The sequence below is a fragment of the Camelina sativa genome, chromosome 12 (assembly GCF_000633955.1).
Source record: "Camelina sativa cultivar DH55 chromosome 12, Cs, whole genome shotgun sequence".
Lineage (NCBI taxonomy): Eukaryota > Viridiplantae > Streptophyta > Magnoliopsida > Brassicales > Brassicaceae > Camelina > Camelina sativa.
The window spans coordinates 17,260,098-17,277,929 of record NC_025696.1 but is presented as its reverse complement, the minus strand read 5'-3'; the positions used below and the strand labels follow the sequence as shown (position 1 = coordinate 17,277,929).

The 17,832-nt window shown below is 35.2% G+C and overlaps 1 protein-coding gene, 1 long non-coding RNA gene and 1 pseudogene across 2 annotated transcripts; 1 reads left to right on the top strand and 2 right to left on the bottom strand.

Moving 5' to 3' along the window:
- Positions 5,198–7,442, bottom strand: LOC104732013 (annotated as a pseudogene).
- LOC104733598 (F-box protein At4g02760-like) lies at positions 8,488–11,252 on the bottom strand. Its single transcript, XM_010453164.1, has 12 exons — positions 10,896–11,252; positions 10,620–10,789; positions 10,430–10,522; positions 10,205–10,315; positions 9,657–9,736; positions 9,468–9,580; positions 9,314–9,378; positions 9,136–9,208; positions 8,978–9,040; positions 8,845–8,900; positions 8,616–8,741; positions 8,488–8,536 (listed from the first exon to the last, which is right to left on the bottom strand). Exons 1-12 carry the CDS (start codon positions 11,250–11,252, stop codon positions 8,488–8,490), a joined length of 1,356 nt encoding a protein of 451 aa, XP_010451466.1.
- On the top strand, positions 12,743–14,290 carry LOC104732012. Its single transcript, XR_758708.1, has 3 exons — positions 12,743–13,285; positions 13,369–13,437; positions 13,540–14,290. It is a non-coding gene; the product is annotated as an uncharacterized LOC104732012 (long non-coding RNA).

Here is a 17,832-nt window from a genome sequence, read left to right as displayed (position 1 = left end):
CCTACAATAACTGCCAAGGGATAGTGCCAAGAATTTATACTAAGAGGTCCCGTTGGAGATACTTATATACTCACTAGAACCCCGCAAACTGATTCGTGATCTACATCAGCAGTTAACAATCAATCAGTTACTTTGATTTCTAACATGTAAGGTGACAGATTCATGTAACTAAGTTAAGGAAACGGTTACCCAATCTGCTTACATCAATGGTGAAAGGATCACTTTCCTTTTCTAATTAGTCAATAGTTATATTGAATCAAGATGAAATGAAATCATCATCACTTCACCAGTAGTCTCCACAAGAGCATGAACCATCCTTAAAATGGTGAAACCTGTTATTATCCCTCAAAATAATCAATCTCCCTATGATTTTCGCCATATACTTGATGGAATTGTGACAATCCTCACCCACACGCAGATTTTTTATCACACGGATAGGTCTCCGTGAAGGCACATGCATTATTCCATACGCTACAGCCAGTCTCTCGCTATGGTACTGAACCATACGCTCCTTCTCTTCTTCTTCTGTTGGATAAGCTTGAAGAAAGAAGTGTCATTATCCTAACCGAGTTATGGTTAAGAGATAAGTTTGATTTGTGCTTAGGAGTTATCTAAGCATAGGTTTTCCTAATAGGATTAGGGCTAAGTTTTTATATATAAGGAGATGTCAAAGTTGTGACATAACTTAAGAATTTGAGAGAGAGATCAAAGCTTTAGTTGTTTGAGTTAGTTTTCTAAAGCTAATAAAGAAGTGCTTTATATTTGATCTTTATATTCATATTCTAGATTTGGTATCAGAGCATACAGGTTCGATATCTAAAGGTTTTGTTTTATTACGAAAGGATTCATTCGAGATATGAGTGAATTAACTGTAACGACGAATCCTGTCTTGAAGGAAGGAGGATCATCATCATCATCATCCATACAATGTCGAATGCTAAACGATACTAACTATATCGTTTTGTCTATGAGAATGAAGGTAACACTCCGGGTTAACAAAGTAAGGGAGACGATTGATCCTGGATCAGATGAAGAAGACAAAAACGATTTAGCAAGAGCTCTCTTGTTTCAATCCATACCAGAATCTATGATTCTGCAAGTTGGTGACCTAGAAACCTCCAAAGCTGTCTGGGACTCAATAAAAACAAGAAACCTTTAGGCCGACAGAGTTAAAGAAGCGAGACTGCAGACCTTAACAGCTAACATTGATAGACTTAGAATGAAAGAAACAGACAGAATTGATGATTTTGTTGGTAAGCTTTTGGAAATAGCTACAAAATCAGCTTCCTTGGGGCAAAACATTGAGGAATCCAAAATTGTTAAGAAGTTTCTTAACAGTTTACCGAAGAAGAAGTTCATACATATAGTTGCATCCTTGGAGCAGGTTCTCGATCTCAACACGACAACCTTTGGAAAAATTGTTGGCAGGTTGAAAACTTATGAGGAACGGATTCATGATGAGGAAGAATCGCAAGAAGGACAGAACAAACTCATGTATCTTAATTCAGAATCCCAGTCCCCTGTTTATTTCCATGAAGGAGGTCGAGGCAGCGTAGCTAACCGCAGACGAGGTAGAGGTCGCAGAAGAGGTTATGGACGCTTCTCTTATCAACAAAGAGATTATAGTTATCAGCAGAAGGAGTATGGATATCAATCAAGAGATAAGAGCAAGATAACATGTTATCGTTGTGATAAGATTGGGCATTATGCTTCAGATTGTCCAGATCGACTGTTAAAACTCATAAAGGTTCAAGAGGAACAAGACAAAGAAGACAGAGAAGGAGATGATACACGCGAAGCTGAATCCCTTATGATGCATGAGGTGGTCTATCTCAATGAGAAGAAAGTAAAACCGAAAGAACTTGATACATCTTCAGACAAGCTGTGGTACTTAGATAATGGTGCTTCTAATCATATGACAGGGAATCTTGCTTGGTTCTACAAACTTGATCCTTCTGTGACAGGTAAGGTGTGTTTTGGTGACGACTCAAGACTCAATATAGAAGGAAAGGGTTCCATTCTGTTTTTGACAAAAGGCGGAGAAAAGAAAATTTTAACTGATGTTTATTACATACCGATCTTCGAAGCAATATCGTAAGCCTTGGACAGGCCACTGAAGCTGGTTGTGATGTTAGAATGAGACAAAACTACCTCACTCTACATGACAAGGATGGAAATCTCTTAGTAAGAGCAAACAGATCGATGAACAGGTTGTATAAAGTTATCTTGGAGGTTGATAACACAAGATGTTTGCAGACTGCTACTACAGAAGAATCAGGGACTGTTGTGTCTACAAACTCAGTGGATTGGCATGCTCGTCTAGGACACGTCGACTTCGAGACCATCAGAACAATGGTATCAAAGGATCTGGTTGTTGGAATACCGAATGCTCCGAGAGACGTGTTTATTTGGAAAGCAAACTAGGAACATGTTTCCAAAATCTACATCTTTTCGAGCATCACGTCCACTTGAGCTTGTTCATGGGGATCTCTGTGGACCAATTTCACCTTCTACTACATATTTGTACTAATTGATGATTATTCTCGGTACATGTGGACATTCCTCTTAAGGGAGAAAAGTGAGGCGTTTGACAAATTCAAGAGCTTCAAAGCACTCGTTGAACAGGAAGCAGGAACTTCTATCCAAACTTGTCGAACAGATAGAGGAGGAGAGTTTCTATCTCAAGAATTTCAAGATTTTTGTCTACAAAAGGGAATTAACAGACATCTAACGGCACCTTACACGCCTCAACAAAACGGAGTAGTGGAGAGAAGGAACAGAACCCTATTAGGTATGACTCGAAGCATTCTAAAGCATATGAGGATGCCTAATTACCTATGGGGTGAGGCTGTACGACATGCGACGTATCTTATCAATAGAGTTGGAACCAGATCTTTGACTGATCAAACACCGTATGAAGCATTCAAGCACAAAAGGCCAAATGTCGAGCATTTAAGAGTTTTTGGCTGCATTGGATACGCCAAGGTTGAAGCTCCACATCTTCGAAAGCTTGATGATCGATCTAGGATGCTTGTGTATCTTGGGACAGAACCTAGTACAAAAGCTTATCGACTTCTTGATCCAACAAGCCGGAAAATAACAGTAAGCAGAGATGTTTGTTTTGGTGAAAGTAGAAGCTGGAAGTGGAATATTTCTGAGGAGAGTCAAGAAGAATCTGGTTCGTTCACTATTAACTTAGGTGGTTTTGGAAACAATGGAGTTGCAGAGAGTTCAGTTACCGAACCTGCAGAGGAAAACAAAGGAGATGTTGATGATGATGAGATCGAAGATGAGATAGATAACTCAGATAATGTAGAAACAGCTCAACCGATACAAGTTTTGAGATCCGAGAGACTAACTGCAAAAACAGGGTACTTAAAGGATTATGTGCTACTTGCAGAGTTTGAGGGAGAATATCTCTTGTTAATGCTTAATGAGGAACATGCAACATATGAGGAAACAATCAAGTTTGAGGCATGGAGAAACGCATGTGAAGAAGAAATTAAGTCCATAACCAAGAATAGAACATGGAGTTTAGTAGATCTTCCTCTGGGATGTAAACCACTTGGCTTAAAGTGAGTTTTCAAGGTTAAACGAAACTCCGATAATAACATCAATAAATTCAAGGTGAGGCTAGTGGCAAAGGGTTATGTGCAAAGGCATGGTGTGGATTTTGACGAAGTTTTTGCTCCTGTGGCACGAATCGAAACCATAAGGTTTCTCATTGCTTTGTCAGCTTCGAATGGATGGGAAGTGCATCACCTGGACGCGAAGACTGCATTTTTACATGGAGAATTAAGAGAGGATGTCTATGTTGCTCAACCTGAAAGTTTCATAACTGATGGGTGTGAAGGAAAGGTCTACAAGTTGCATAAGGCTCTTTATGGTTTGAAGTAGGCGCCTCGGGCTTGGAACACTAAGCTAAATCAAATTATGTTAGAGCTTGACTTTGAAAAATGTTCCAAAGAACCCTCGTTATACAAGAAAATAGTGCAGAAGCAGCTTCTCATCGTTGCAGTGTATGTGGATGATCTTCTCATCACTGGTTCGAGTTTGGAATTGATACTTGAGTTCAAAAGGGATATGTCAAGTAAGTTTGAAATGAGTGATTTGGGAAGGCTTACTTATTATCTTGGTATTGAGGTTCTACAAGGAAAAGATGGGATTAGATTGACGCAAGAAAAGTATGCTAAGAAGATCTTGGAGGAAGCGGGTATGAGTGAATGCAATTCAGTTCTTATACTGATGGAGTTTGGTTTGGAGTTGTCAAAAGCACCGCATGAGAATCGCATAAATGGAGAAACTTATAGGAGGAATATTGGTTGTCTTCGGTACTTGCTTCACACCCGTCCGGACCTTTCTTTTGCTGTTGGTGTATTGAGCCGTTACTTGAAGGATCCAAGGGAGTCACATGGGACTGCTTTGAAACAGGTTCTGCGATATCTACGTGGAACAGTTTCACATGGTTTGTTCTTCAAACTAGGGTCTAAAGCTGGTCTGATAGGTTTTAGCGACAGTAGTCTTGCCGTGGATGTAGATGATGGTAAAAGCACAACCGGACACATGTTTTATTTCAATGACTGTTTGATTACTTGGTGTACTCAGAAGCAACAGGTTGTAGCACTCTCTTCTTGTGAAGCGGAATTTATGGCGGCCACAAAAGCGGCTAAACAGGCCATATGGCTTCAAGATCTTTTTGCTGAGATTACCGGAACCGATAGTGAGAAAGTGACAATACGAGTTGACAATAAATCTGCAATTGCTCTTACCAAGAACCCTGTGTTTCTCTCAATGAAATCTGCAATTGCTCTTACCAAGAACCCTGTGTTTCAGAGAAATCTGCAATTGCTCTTACCAAGATCACTGTGTTCCAGGGTCCTCCAACAAATCTTGTCTCTCTCAATCCAACTGTACCCTGGAACTTTCTTCACCCCTTTATTCCGCATTCTCACTCGTAATTTACCTACATCTCCCCATTCTCACTCGTAGTTTACCTATATTGTTTAATGTATGTGATTACTGCAAAAATTAAGATGAGATTGAAAAATTGCAAAACCTTCTCCACAAGTTTAAACTACATATATATATTTATCTATGCATATATTTGTAGCTTAAGTATTAGTCAAGGCATGTGGAGATACATTATTACAACACAATAGCATACAATTATATAAAGTCAAAAAGACTTTGCTCCTGTCTACCGCGGACGCAAGTTATACACTCTTCTAGTCATCGTCGGAGAAGTAATATCCGGTTTGTTCTTGATCACTTGTGGGATTTTGAAATCAGCATCTCCAAGATTTTTGTCATCATCAGTTAGATCTGTATCGACCCAAGATGTCCAGTCTACTTCGCTCTCTGTATCTTCTTCATCCCACGACATCTCTCTCTTGCTTAGCATGTTATTAACTTTGTCAACTAATCCTAACAGGATCTGGTGGTTTAGTACGTCATAGTCCCTGCAAATTCAGACAAGAGTATAATAATAAGATCAGCTTCTGATTTTTTTTTGTTCTAAACATATCCTGTTTTTTTATCATTTTAATTAGTCATACCTGTATGTGAAAACAGAATGAAGAAGCTGAGCTGACGCAAGAATAGCGAATAAAGACCTCAAAATGTTTATAATCCATGCTTGACGTTCTGCATCATTCACGTAGCGTAAACTTGCCACTTCTAATACTAAGGTAACGCACAAACCTGCATCAGCAAAATGGAAAAGGTCTGTTAAACGAATGTGTATTTCCACTGTTATAAATATAGTATTAGGAAAGAGATTTGGAATATGATACTTACCAATGTAAAGCTTTGGCCTTGTGATATAAGTTTGTTTTGTACTTGTAAACATGTAGATGACAAAGATGGACAAGAAGTAGATGATGAAGGCTTTAATCACTCGGGACTCGAGTAGCATGGCATTGTGCAAAGCAAACAACTTATCCAAAGCCACAAACATGTTCGCCTGTTTAGCCTCAAATGCTACCTGAAAAAAAAAAAAACACATTGTTAAAAATAAAAGATTGATTTATGTGCTTGAAGTATTGTGTAAAGGTTTAGAGGACTGACCTGAGCTTCCAACATTGATTTTGAATTTTCATACATATGATCATGAACCTCCTGAAGCTTTTCTTGCCGCTTTGCAAGATCTTCCTGTTGCTCCTGACTAAATTCCTTCAACCGTTGCAATGTATTCCTACAAAGTTGCAGCAAAAGTTAGAAAACAAAAATAATTGCCTTTGAACTTAAAACTACTCTAATGTAACTGAAACTTACCTACTCTCTTGCAGTGCCTCAGACTGAAACCGGGTAAGAAACTGGATACCGTCAAGAGCCACGGATTGGCCATCTAAAAGCTTCTGTTGTTTATCCAATGAGCTACCAGCCTTAACTCCAGTGTCATCAGTTTTACTCTGCAAATCATTCATTCTAGTTGATAGGTTATCTCCGAGTACACTTATTTCCCCTTCAATCTGCTTTGTATCGCTTTTCAACTTATCAACTCCTTCCTGGATGTTAGTATAGGCATCACTGAACATCTCCATTCCATCTTTCAACGTTTCTTTCATCTTCACTTGACCGTCCATTAACTCCATCTGTGATTCTGCAATACTCTTTTGTTCTTGATATATTTCTGCAGTTTGTTGAGACAGTCCACTCATACTAGTTTCTATGGTGTTTGTCACATGAGCGACGTTTTGAACCCGAGCATCTATTGACCTTAGAGAATCATGAATCAAGCTCGAGCTCTGTATTAAAGAATCAGATTTACTCTCCAAAATATCCAATTTATCTTCTGTATTCTGAGCTGAACTCTTCAGCTCATTCACAAGTCTCTCTATCTCGTTCTTGAACGCGTAACTCCTGCCATACAAAAAAAGAAAAAGAAGAAGAAAGAGGCAAATTAAGAAACCAATTCGCAAATCAAAAGAAATAAAATCTCATGTTTGAGAGAGTCATCTTACTGTAATTGTTGGCAGATGGTGTTGGTCTCAAGCATGAACTCGAGATAGATCTTATGCTCATGATCATCAAGCTTCTTGAGGCAACTCATCATTGTTGAATCATCACTACAAGTTGGAAAAGCAGGTCTTCCAGAGTCTTTAAGAAAGCAATCGCTTAAATGCCAAGCAAACCTCTTTCTCTTTTCTTCTGTGGCAATCGTCTCTTTGCAGCCAGAGAAGAGGTATCTATAAGCATTTTGCCAGCAACTGTTTGGACCAACAAGCTTGTTTTTAGCGTCTTCAAGGACACGAACCGCCTTCTGGTCACTGAAAACTTCAATGGAGAACTCGGGGTTGGATCTACGATGAGACGACCGAGAATAAGAAGAAGAGTCAGTGTTTTCCGATGAAGAAGAAGTGAACCATCCCCAACTGTGGCAAAGGGGAATCTATAAGTAAGACCAATATAAACAGAAGAAAATTTCTGCTCAAACGATCCATTTGATCGAGTTTTTATTTGGTCTCTTCTGATCTTCTTCTTCTGGAGGAGATGTGTGATCGATCACCTACAAAATAACAAAAGAGAGAGAAGATTATTACGTTACAAGAGTTGTGAATATAAGAAAAACTTGGAGCGCAAGAAAAAGGGAACCCCTTGAACTTCCCATTAGATAAATGGAAATTTATCTTTTTAACGAACCAAATTGCAAATTAAAAAAGAAGAATATAAAAGACATTTAAAATCTTCGTTAAAGTGTTTCAGGAAAAAATCTTTCTAAAATAAGGAAGAATCTCTGTATCCACTTTGTTTTTCGTTTTCTGAGATCTTATAAGTTAATCGTATCAATAAAGATTAACCAACAACACAAAATTTCTTAAGAAATAATATCGTAAAGAGAACAAGAAAATCACATGACCAAGGTCAAATTCAGAGTCGATATTAGGAGAGAGAGGAAAAAAAACATAATGAATGAACACAAAAAATCTAAAAATAGTTATGTTAATACTTTGAATAAGAGAAGAAGACTCTCAACCTCTTTGTCACTCAATTTCATAACAGAGACGTGGCAAAACAAATCAAGTACCAAAATAAACACGAAACGTAATTTCAACCTTTAACAGATACTACAACCTTTCATGATTCTAAACAGTTTAGCAAGTAATTAAAGGATTAGAGACTGAAACCAATGCTTACCAGAAAACTGAAGAATTTGCTGATTTTTTTTTTTTTGTCTTCTTTAAGTCGGTGATTAGGATGAAAGTGAGAAAAGGGATATTAAAAAAGTAACATGAACAGATGGAAACGTTTGGTTTGGTTTACTTCCCGGTTTGATTATAATTTAATCCGGTTCGGTTTAATTTGGATCTTGGGTTTGAGTACTTCTCTTGGACGAGTGAAAATTCGATGCAATGTTTGTTTGCCATGAAAGGTTTTACTACTACACGTCTATTGGTTTAAAGTCTTTTTTTAAAAAATATTACTGCCTAATAATATTGTCTTCAGCAAAAAAGACGAGACAATTATCACAACTTCACAAGTCACACTTCAGTCTTCATCGTCGTCAGTTCCACTGCAAGAGGAAGAATTCCCTGAGCTGAATTTTACAAACAACAAATTATTTAACTTCAATTCCTAATATATTGTTTTAAAAGCCTAACAACAAATTGATCAACCTTGAAGATGACGATGCTGATGATGATGTCGATGTTGATGATGATGATGATGATGATGCTGGTGTTCTAAATTCTGCCACAAAAGTGAACCCTGGTCTTTCTTCATTCAGCTTTTCCAGAGGTAACCTACAACACACAATAATAGCCATATAAACTAGTACGTCACTAAAACCGAGTTATTAGATTACTGTTTGTTAAATGGTAAACAATATTTAAAAAATTCAGTTACACTGGTTTGCTACATCTCCTGTCGCCATAAATCAATCCGTAAGTATTTGAAACGTCCTATTGAAGAAAAAGATCATGAGTAACCAGCAGTATTTATACCAAAACAAGTTAAGTACTAGTTATTGTGAACTTACAATGTGTCGAATGAATCTGAAGTTTCCTATGAGTAACGAATTCAAAAACAGGCAAACATCTCTCTGAAAATGTGTAACTCAAACGGGTCAAATATTAGTGACATTAATATGAGATGCAAGAACAAAAGAAAAACTGTCTTATGTTTAAATTCCTTTACCTCCTCTAGAGAATCGCAATCTTGCAATATCAGAGTCTCGAGCAGAGAGTCTTTGCAGTCATGGCTTACATCCCTACCCATCAGAAAAAAAAACTCTCCACCATAAGAAATTTTGCTAACAGAAAAAAATACTTAATAGGATATCATCATCAAATATGTTTTCTCAGCAAACATCAACCTAAAAAAGCGTCCTTTGATTCTCTTTGTTCTGGATAGGTTCAGGTACTTAAGCTTACGCAAACCCTGCAAAAAAGCATCCAATATTTTTGTAAAACATTTCGATAGCACCAAATGAAAATAGAAGAAATACCACAAAACCAAAAGAGTCATACCTTAATAAGATGGTAGGCGTTTCTATCACTTAGGTCAAAACCTATAAGTGATAGTGAAGTCATATTGGGGCAGTTTCTTTCAAAGGACAAACCACGTATACGGTACGGTTTAACTGACACACATTAGGGTCAGCGTAAGCAAACATGAAAGGAAAACAAAAGCAAAGCATCACAGTGGAAAAAAATTACCATATCCAAGCTCTTTCTCTAAGAACAGATGCTGACAATTTCTTGTGAGACGGCGTAATACGCTATCTAATGACTGAACCCTGTAAGAGGAAACACAAATGTTGCAGAACGTGAGAAAAATGTGACAAAGCTTTTTTTAGTCCATCTTAGGACTATTGTAACTAGCCTATGAGATGTATCGAGACTTGGAAGATCAGTAATAGACGTTTCAATCGGTTGGTGGAGTGGGTAGGCTTAAAGGGGAACTAGGCAGATAAGTTTAGGCATTCTGGCTTATATAGGGTTTAGGTTAAGAGCTGGAATTCTCTCCTTTGCCAAAGTCTCTCTATGGTGTCGTTCTTTGGTGACTGAATTAATAAATTCTTGGAACTAATCAAAATGGTAGAAAAGGAACTAGTAGATTCTAAAATCAACAGACATAAAAAAAAAAGTATCAAATGAACAAATAATGTAAGGCATAGATGATGAAAAGCAAAAAGATATGTAATGGAGAATTCATGAAACTAACATACAAGGAACATGGTAAGCAACAGGTAAGGGCAACTTACAATCTAACAATCTTTAAATCGGTTAGATTTGAGCAGACCGATAACGCACCGCATAAGGACTCCTCGTCCAACCAATTGCGATTATAAATGTGTAGGCTTTCCACGAGATTCCTTGTTGAATAGAAACAAAAAAAACTACAAGTTATCAAAGATGCAAGGCCACAGAAACCAATTTCTATGTATGGTAAAAGAGTCAAAACAGAATTTTGGTAATAAAGCCAATACCCAAGAAACCCATCATTATAGGATAGTGCGGCGAGACAAGATTTTGAAAGCAAAGGTGTCGCAAATATTTCCAAGCAACCAACTTTTAGGGATCTGCATGCATCAAACAAACCCTGAGAGATGATTAGATACACCAAAAATTTCAAATAAATCAGAAAAAGGAAAAAGCTTCCAATAATAAATCTCTGACCTGAGTTCTTTTCCAGCCTTAAGGATCATACTACACACAACACTACTTCTAACATTCACAGTTGTCAAGTCAATGTGGGAGTAACAACAAGAGTCCATGGCACATTTTTTGAACATGGTGCAACAAGCTGAAACTTGCATCAGAGATTTTGTATCAACCATCGAAAACACCTGCATTTTAAAACCCAAATACATGAGACATCAACACATCCTCAAATTCACACTATCCACTGTATAATCTTAAGAATCCTCAATTAGGAAGTCACAATTTTGTTACCTTAACGGTGAGGTCATGGGAGAGTGACCAGGAATTGGAATTGTGGAGGGAAGCGCGCTTTCGGGAAAATCTATTGGTGGAATCTTGAAGAAGCGAGGCGAGTTGGAGTGCTCGATCAGTGAGAAGATCTTGAACGGAGTCATCGCCGGAAGCTTCGAACAATTTCTCAACCGCCCGGTCGAAGGAGGAGCTGATGGAGAGCGGCGAGGATAAGGAAGGCAAATCCGGTAACGAGAGGAACGAGGAGATCATCAGATCGACGTGGCTCTGTTCGTAACCGGCAACATTAGGGAGAGAATTAGGGTTTGGGTTTTGGATTCTGCAAAGTCGCTTGCTGGGGTTTTGAGAAGGTTCCATCACAGAGTCACACAAGTAGACAACTTTCGAAATTAGACTCCCTTTCAATTTAACTACAACACCAAATTATAAAACGCAGCGTTTTACTAAACAGAGTGTTTTGGAGTTGTGAGTTTTTTTCCACAAAGCAGAGGAGAATGAAACAATTTTAACATAGGATTAGGAGTCCTTAAACTTAGCCATTAAAGTCAACATTATCGTTTTAAAAACTCAAAAGTGGTTTCAAAAGTTACATGTAAGAACTAAGAAACGAACTGTTTGGCACTTTCATCAATGGTCATGAACGTGGTGACGTTGATGCCAGGGTGAGGGTCACGTAGTATGGAACCGTAGTCTAACTCTCCGCAAGGGGTGAGATCGAAAATAGCATTTGATGGGTGTGTGAGTGCCATGTCAGAAGTGTAGTTTACCTCGGGGAACGGGAGCTTCAACTCGAACATTTTGTTCAGACAAGTGTGTTGTCTCAGTAACCACCAGGGGGTACCGGTCTTCAGGTTAAGATCAACCACGTGAAAGTGAAGTCCAAAGTTTCTAGCAAATTCCACAGCTTGGGTGTACGCCTCGGGGTTCCAAACTTGGTTGTTCGGAAGTCCGTACTGATGTCTTGTAGGAGGGAGAGCTGGGACATAACGTGCCTTATGAGGGAGGTTAGTGATGTTGACAGCGCCGAGTTGTTGAATTGCAAAAGTAAATGGTGCAACGACCACAGGTAAGTCGTCCGTGATTCCTTTTGGCCTTTTGAGATAAGCTGAAGTGTACCTGTCGGGGAATTCAGTAACTATAAGAGGACGTAGTTTGACATAAGTTGCAACACATGCCCCAATAGCGAGTTGATTCGAAACTTGAGTGAGCCGATTGGTGATATTGCTGTTGTTGCTAAGCTCTGTCTTCTTCTTCTAGAGTAGGTGAGTCATCATGGATTCGAAGATGGTGGAAACTATTCCATTGTTATACGCAGTCACGTCGAGGGTGACAGCAATCGGTCGCCGACAAGATCTGGCCCTATCAAAGAACAACCCTAGTCTGCCTTCAGCTTTTAGTTCAGCAGCAAAATCTGCATTACCCACACATGTGTAGTTGGCCACATCCAATTGTGGGAAGGCTGATGTTTGATGAAGTTTATATCACTTTAAAAATAATGTTAAAAAATGAAAAATTAGTAAACATAGGTTAAGTGATATCTATACTAGTATTTTTGCAGCAGTTTTTGCTCAAAAATACTTTTTGGAAAGTATTTACATTTAATGCATTGATTTTAATATTAGTTACCAAAACTTTAAAATTAATTATAGGTAAGACTTTAAAAAATAAGGAAATCTTTTTATCTCATCAATACTATAAAAACAGAATGCGTTTATCTCCAGGGCTTGACACCTCAGCCTTAACTTTCAACTTGGTATTGACACATCAGTTAAAATTATTAGCCAATAAAATTATAACAAATAATACAGATCAGCTTCTTCTTCGCCAAGTCACGTAATTGTCTTTTACTTAGTAACTCGTGACGATTTTAAACTAGAGATCTAAACCTTTTTTGGCTAATCTCTTCTCTCGTCGATCTCTCTGAAACTCGATTGGAAACCCCTCAAACTCAATCCCAAATTTGTTTGTCTTATCATTCACTTTCGATCCCTCTCAGTCTCAGTTAATCCCTCTCAGTCATTATCCTTCTGAGTCAGATTCATCGACGATCTACAACACCCTCTCATAGTGAGGAGTCACATGCATCAATCCAAATCAAATTGGTGAGCTCGAAATTGACACAGAAGGGTAAAATATATGTTTGGGTGTTCGTTATTTGCAGTGATTTAGTGTTTAAATCATGTTGGTTTTGATCCGTTTAGGTTGTTTTGCTCTGTTGCAGGAAGATTTCAATTTCAGTAGTTCTACTTTCAATTTGGGTTTTCGATTGATGTTTTTTTGAGTTGATTTTTCTGATGATAATTTTGTATTTCTGATAAACTTCATACTGCCGCCGAGCACGAGCCTAGGGAAAACAGGATCGTTTGGTCGGTAGAGAAAGACGTGACCAGGTATCACGTTTTGGTTTTGGTAAAGAGTCGATTTATTCAGTGTAACCGATTTCTAATTGATATGTCTTTGACTGTTCTTGCAGTTGAATTTTGCACCTATTACGAAGAACTAACATGTATATGATAAATTTAAGTTGGAAGCAATGGATATTGTGAGTCTGGTGTTTGTTTTAGATTTAAGTTCTCCCCTGACTCTTCTTTTCTTGAGCTTTAGATTTTGTCACTTATTTTGCTGTTCTATAATTTGTCTTCAGTATGGTGAGACTCCATTGCACATGGCAGCCGAGGACGGTTGGCCGGTTGCAATGAAGCTGCAAAACTACTCCTTCAGAGTGGTGATTATTGAAGCCAAAGCCAGCGTAATTTTTCAATTCTTTATAGTTATTTGTCTTCCCTATTTGTAATGTGAATTTTTTGCAGCTCTACTTCATTGACAACAGCTTGGACTATTTTTTTTTTGGTTTTGGTTACTTTATTCCTCGTTTCGATTAGATTTAGCAATTTTGTTCTATTTCAGTGTTTAAATGATCGAGTTTTGCTGTTGATATATGTGAATGGTAAGACTTCTGTTTCTTTTTGACAAAAGTTTGACAAAATTTTTTATATTACTACTTGCTATTGAGATTCAAACTTTAACATATTTTTCGTTTTATACACTTGCAGGTGTAGTCATATTTTCAGTTTTATGTACAAGTGAAATTAATAATTTATGTTATTTATTTCCTGAGGTTACTTAACGAATTGAAATGTAAGCTAATGCATATCTTTTGCCAAGTTGCACGGTTTGGAAGAAGATATTGCAGATGAACTTCCACAGTTTTGGATCAGACATAGTGAAGGGAAAAAATCCAAATTCTCAAGATGTCGTTGACTATATAATATTATAAATTTACACTTTTTGATTTTTTTTTCTTGTATATATTTTCAAAATGTCGTTATTTTCTTCGGTACCTTTATTTTGTAAATAAAATTTTACCAATATTTATGTAAAAAGAATGATTGGCACTTGTGAAAAATACTACATATTCGTAATTAGCCTTTAACCAAAAATCATTAAAATTAACAAGTCTTTGAAGTTTACTAATCGTATAATATACACTAAACCTTACTACATATTTGATGGGCTATTTTTCTCTCCTTCCTCAGTTTAGAGTGAATAACTTGGATTTGTTAAAATCCTATTGACTGATGAAATGTTTAAATTTTCTATAGTAAAAAAAAAAATACAACAACCAAGATAGTTCTGTAGCTTTGACATATATAAAAAAAAAAGTAAATTGAATAAACTAATGTATATATATATATTAATGCCTCATATGCTAATAATTAATAAATAAAATTTAAGTAAAAAGTTTTAAATGTTTTTTTATATTACTTTGTTATTTTAAAAATAGTGAAATGTATTTCAAGATTTCATGGTTTAGGATTTAAAGTTCAATATTAAGACGTATTTTATTATTTATAAATTAACAAAATAAAATGAAACTAAAAATTATCTTGTAAATATAATAACATACAATAGGAATAAATATAATATTACAAATATACAAATTAATTATAAAAATTGTTTAGTTGTAAGCCTTCTTTCATTAATAGTTTACATTGTGTTTTATGGTTTTATTTGTAAAAAAATACTTATAAATTGAAATCTTTGTTAAAAAAAAAATTATGATCATATTCTCATTATGATAACACATTTCCATTTGATAATAGTATTTTAAAACATTTTAAATTAAGAAAAAGAGATTAAAATGGAATAAAAATATACATAAAACGAGAGCCAATGGGAAGAGATCATTCAGATAGCTGACATGGCGTATTTTCAAACCGTAGGATCCGAGTGAATCCAAAGTACACAAATTCTAACCTCTCTTCATTATTTCATTTGCTAAACATTAAAAACTAAAACATTATCAATAAATACCATCAAAAACTATGTTTACTCACGATTTTTTTATTACAAACAACATATAAAATTATTTTTTCAAAAACATAAAAAATAAAAATATTCAAAAATAAATAAATAAAAAACAATCCCGCTGTGTAGCGCGAATATCAATCAAGTTGTTTGTTTATTTTTGTTGCATTTGCATATAGGGTATATTCCAAGAATAGTTACTTTTTAACAGTGATTTGTGTTCATTACCTATATACGGAAGAGCTGTTTAAATTTCTTCCTATACATGTCGCTAGGATTAACTATAATAATTCATAGGTTTTATGAGCTATGATGAGAAAGCTAACACTTATAATGGTGCTTCAATGCATCACAATACAAAAAAAACAAAACTGATTTTAGTCTATACTTTCATTACAATAATAAAATAAAAAATAACAAGAAACAAATAATAACAAAAACCTAAAAACAAAATATTACCAATAGAACACCATATAAAAATTATTTTTAAAATAATTAAAATAAAAAAAATACAAAAAACAACCCCGCGGCGTAGCGCGGGTACTATCTTAGTTCAAACATAAATATATAAATATATGATTCCTTTTCATTTTTATTTGAATTTTTATTTAAATTATCTTAAATTATTCTATAATACATTTAGTTAATAAAAATTGTGATTTTTTCCAGCATATGATGTAATACATAATTTTAAAAACTGACATATATTACTTAATAGATGAATATAAAATACAGGTATAATATCCCACATTGTCTAAAAAGATTGGACAATGATTTAGAGTCATACTATAAAAGAGACCAGAATGATTCTGAATACAAATGAGTAGAAACCTTGATTTATCAGGCATTCAAACTTTAAACAATTTTATTTGGTTTATTCCGGTTCTTTATTTTAAAGATTTTTAAAAGGTTAAATATGAAAAATATTTGAAACTTTTAAAAAGTTAAATATGATAAATATTATACCGTAGATACACAATAAATATTAAAAATTAAGATGATATAGTGTGAGTTAAAATATCTCGGGACGGGGTTATATAGCGGGACGGGTTTTATCGATATTTATATAAATTAAAAAATATCATTAATTCGGTGTTAGACGGGTAAAACATCATTTCATTATTTTGTTAACACTGTCAGAGAATAAACATATATAATTAAATTGATTAAATAAATATTATATAAAAAATAAATTATATTGCGTTATTTTATAGTTTATTTAACAATTATTATAAAACTATAACATATTTAACCAACAAATACAACTTATAATTTAAATAATTTTGCCCTACGGTATACGGCGGGTATTAGTAAATTATTAATTTTGTATTAATATTAATGGGAAAAATGCCAAAAAAGACCCGAAGTTATTTTTATTTGGAAGTTTAATACCCAATGGTTTTGGATTGGAATAAAAATACACCAAATAATAAAAACATGTCATCTAAAACCCAAAATAATTAGTATTTATTATGAAATATAATTGTGATTAATCCATCACAAGACACATGGCATAACACTTGTCTATGTAATATTTGAAGTGTTAACATTTGTCATTACATCTCTCCACTTGTCATTACCACAACTAATAGGTAGTGACTCATGTGTTTTGTAGTACACTATAAATAAGAGGTTATGTAAGAAGAGTTAGTAATACATAAGTTCTTTGATCAAAACCTTCCCAAACTCTCTCCCTTTCTCGTGGCCTCTCTTCTCTCCCTCTCTCTCTCTGTGTTATTTCTTGTTTACTTTACAAAGTATTACAAACATAAGTTAAGTGTATTTTGGTTATAATTTACAACACGTTATCAGCACGATGTCTTTACCGCTGGAGCTTTTACGAGGTAAGTAAGTTTATATTGTTTCAATTATGTTTATAGAAAACAAATATTATAGACATCGTAAAATTATGGCCTTTTCTGGATTGATCATCATAAGTTGTAGGTGTTGCCTCCTTTATGATAAAATCTATAGCTAAATCATATCCGAAAAGATCGTTAGATATATGGTAGGCTCTGTCTCCTTCACGATCAAATAAAAGTTATGTCTTTTCCGGATAGATAGATCGTTTTATATGGTAGGCTTTGCCTCCTTCCAGATATAACAAAAGACTATGTCTTTTCCGGAAAGATCGTTAAAAATGGCAGGCTATGCCTCCTATATGATCAATATAAGGCTATGTCATTTCCGGACTGATCATTATACATATAGAGGTTCTGCCTCATTAATGATCAAATAAAAAGCTTTATCTTTTATGAATTGATCATTATATATGATAGGCTCTGCCTACGATCAAAGAAAAGTTATGTCTATTAAATTCTTATATATAAGGCTATAGCTCTTAATTTTTTTTTCTGAATTTATATGTTTGTTTATTTAATTTTAATTATTCGTAAAGAATAATTATATGTGTTATATAAGATTTAAAGACAATGAAATGTCTTTAATAAAAAATATATTTCTCTTATGAGAATATATTAAGCACATGTCAATATATTTTAGACAGTGCAAAAAAATACTTGGAAGGTCTAGATGAGTTAGTCTCTCGACTTCCAAAGACATCAGATTCATAATTATCGATGTCTTGTGTTCTCCAAAGTCTCAAATAAACTCATGGAGTTTTAAGGAC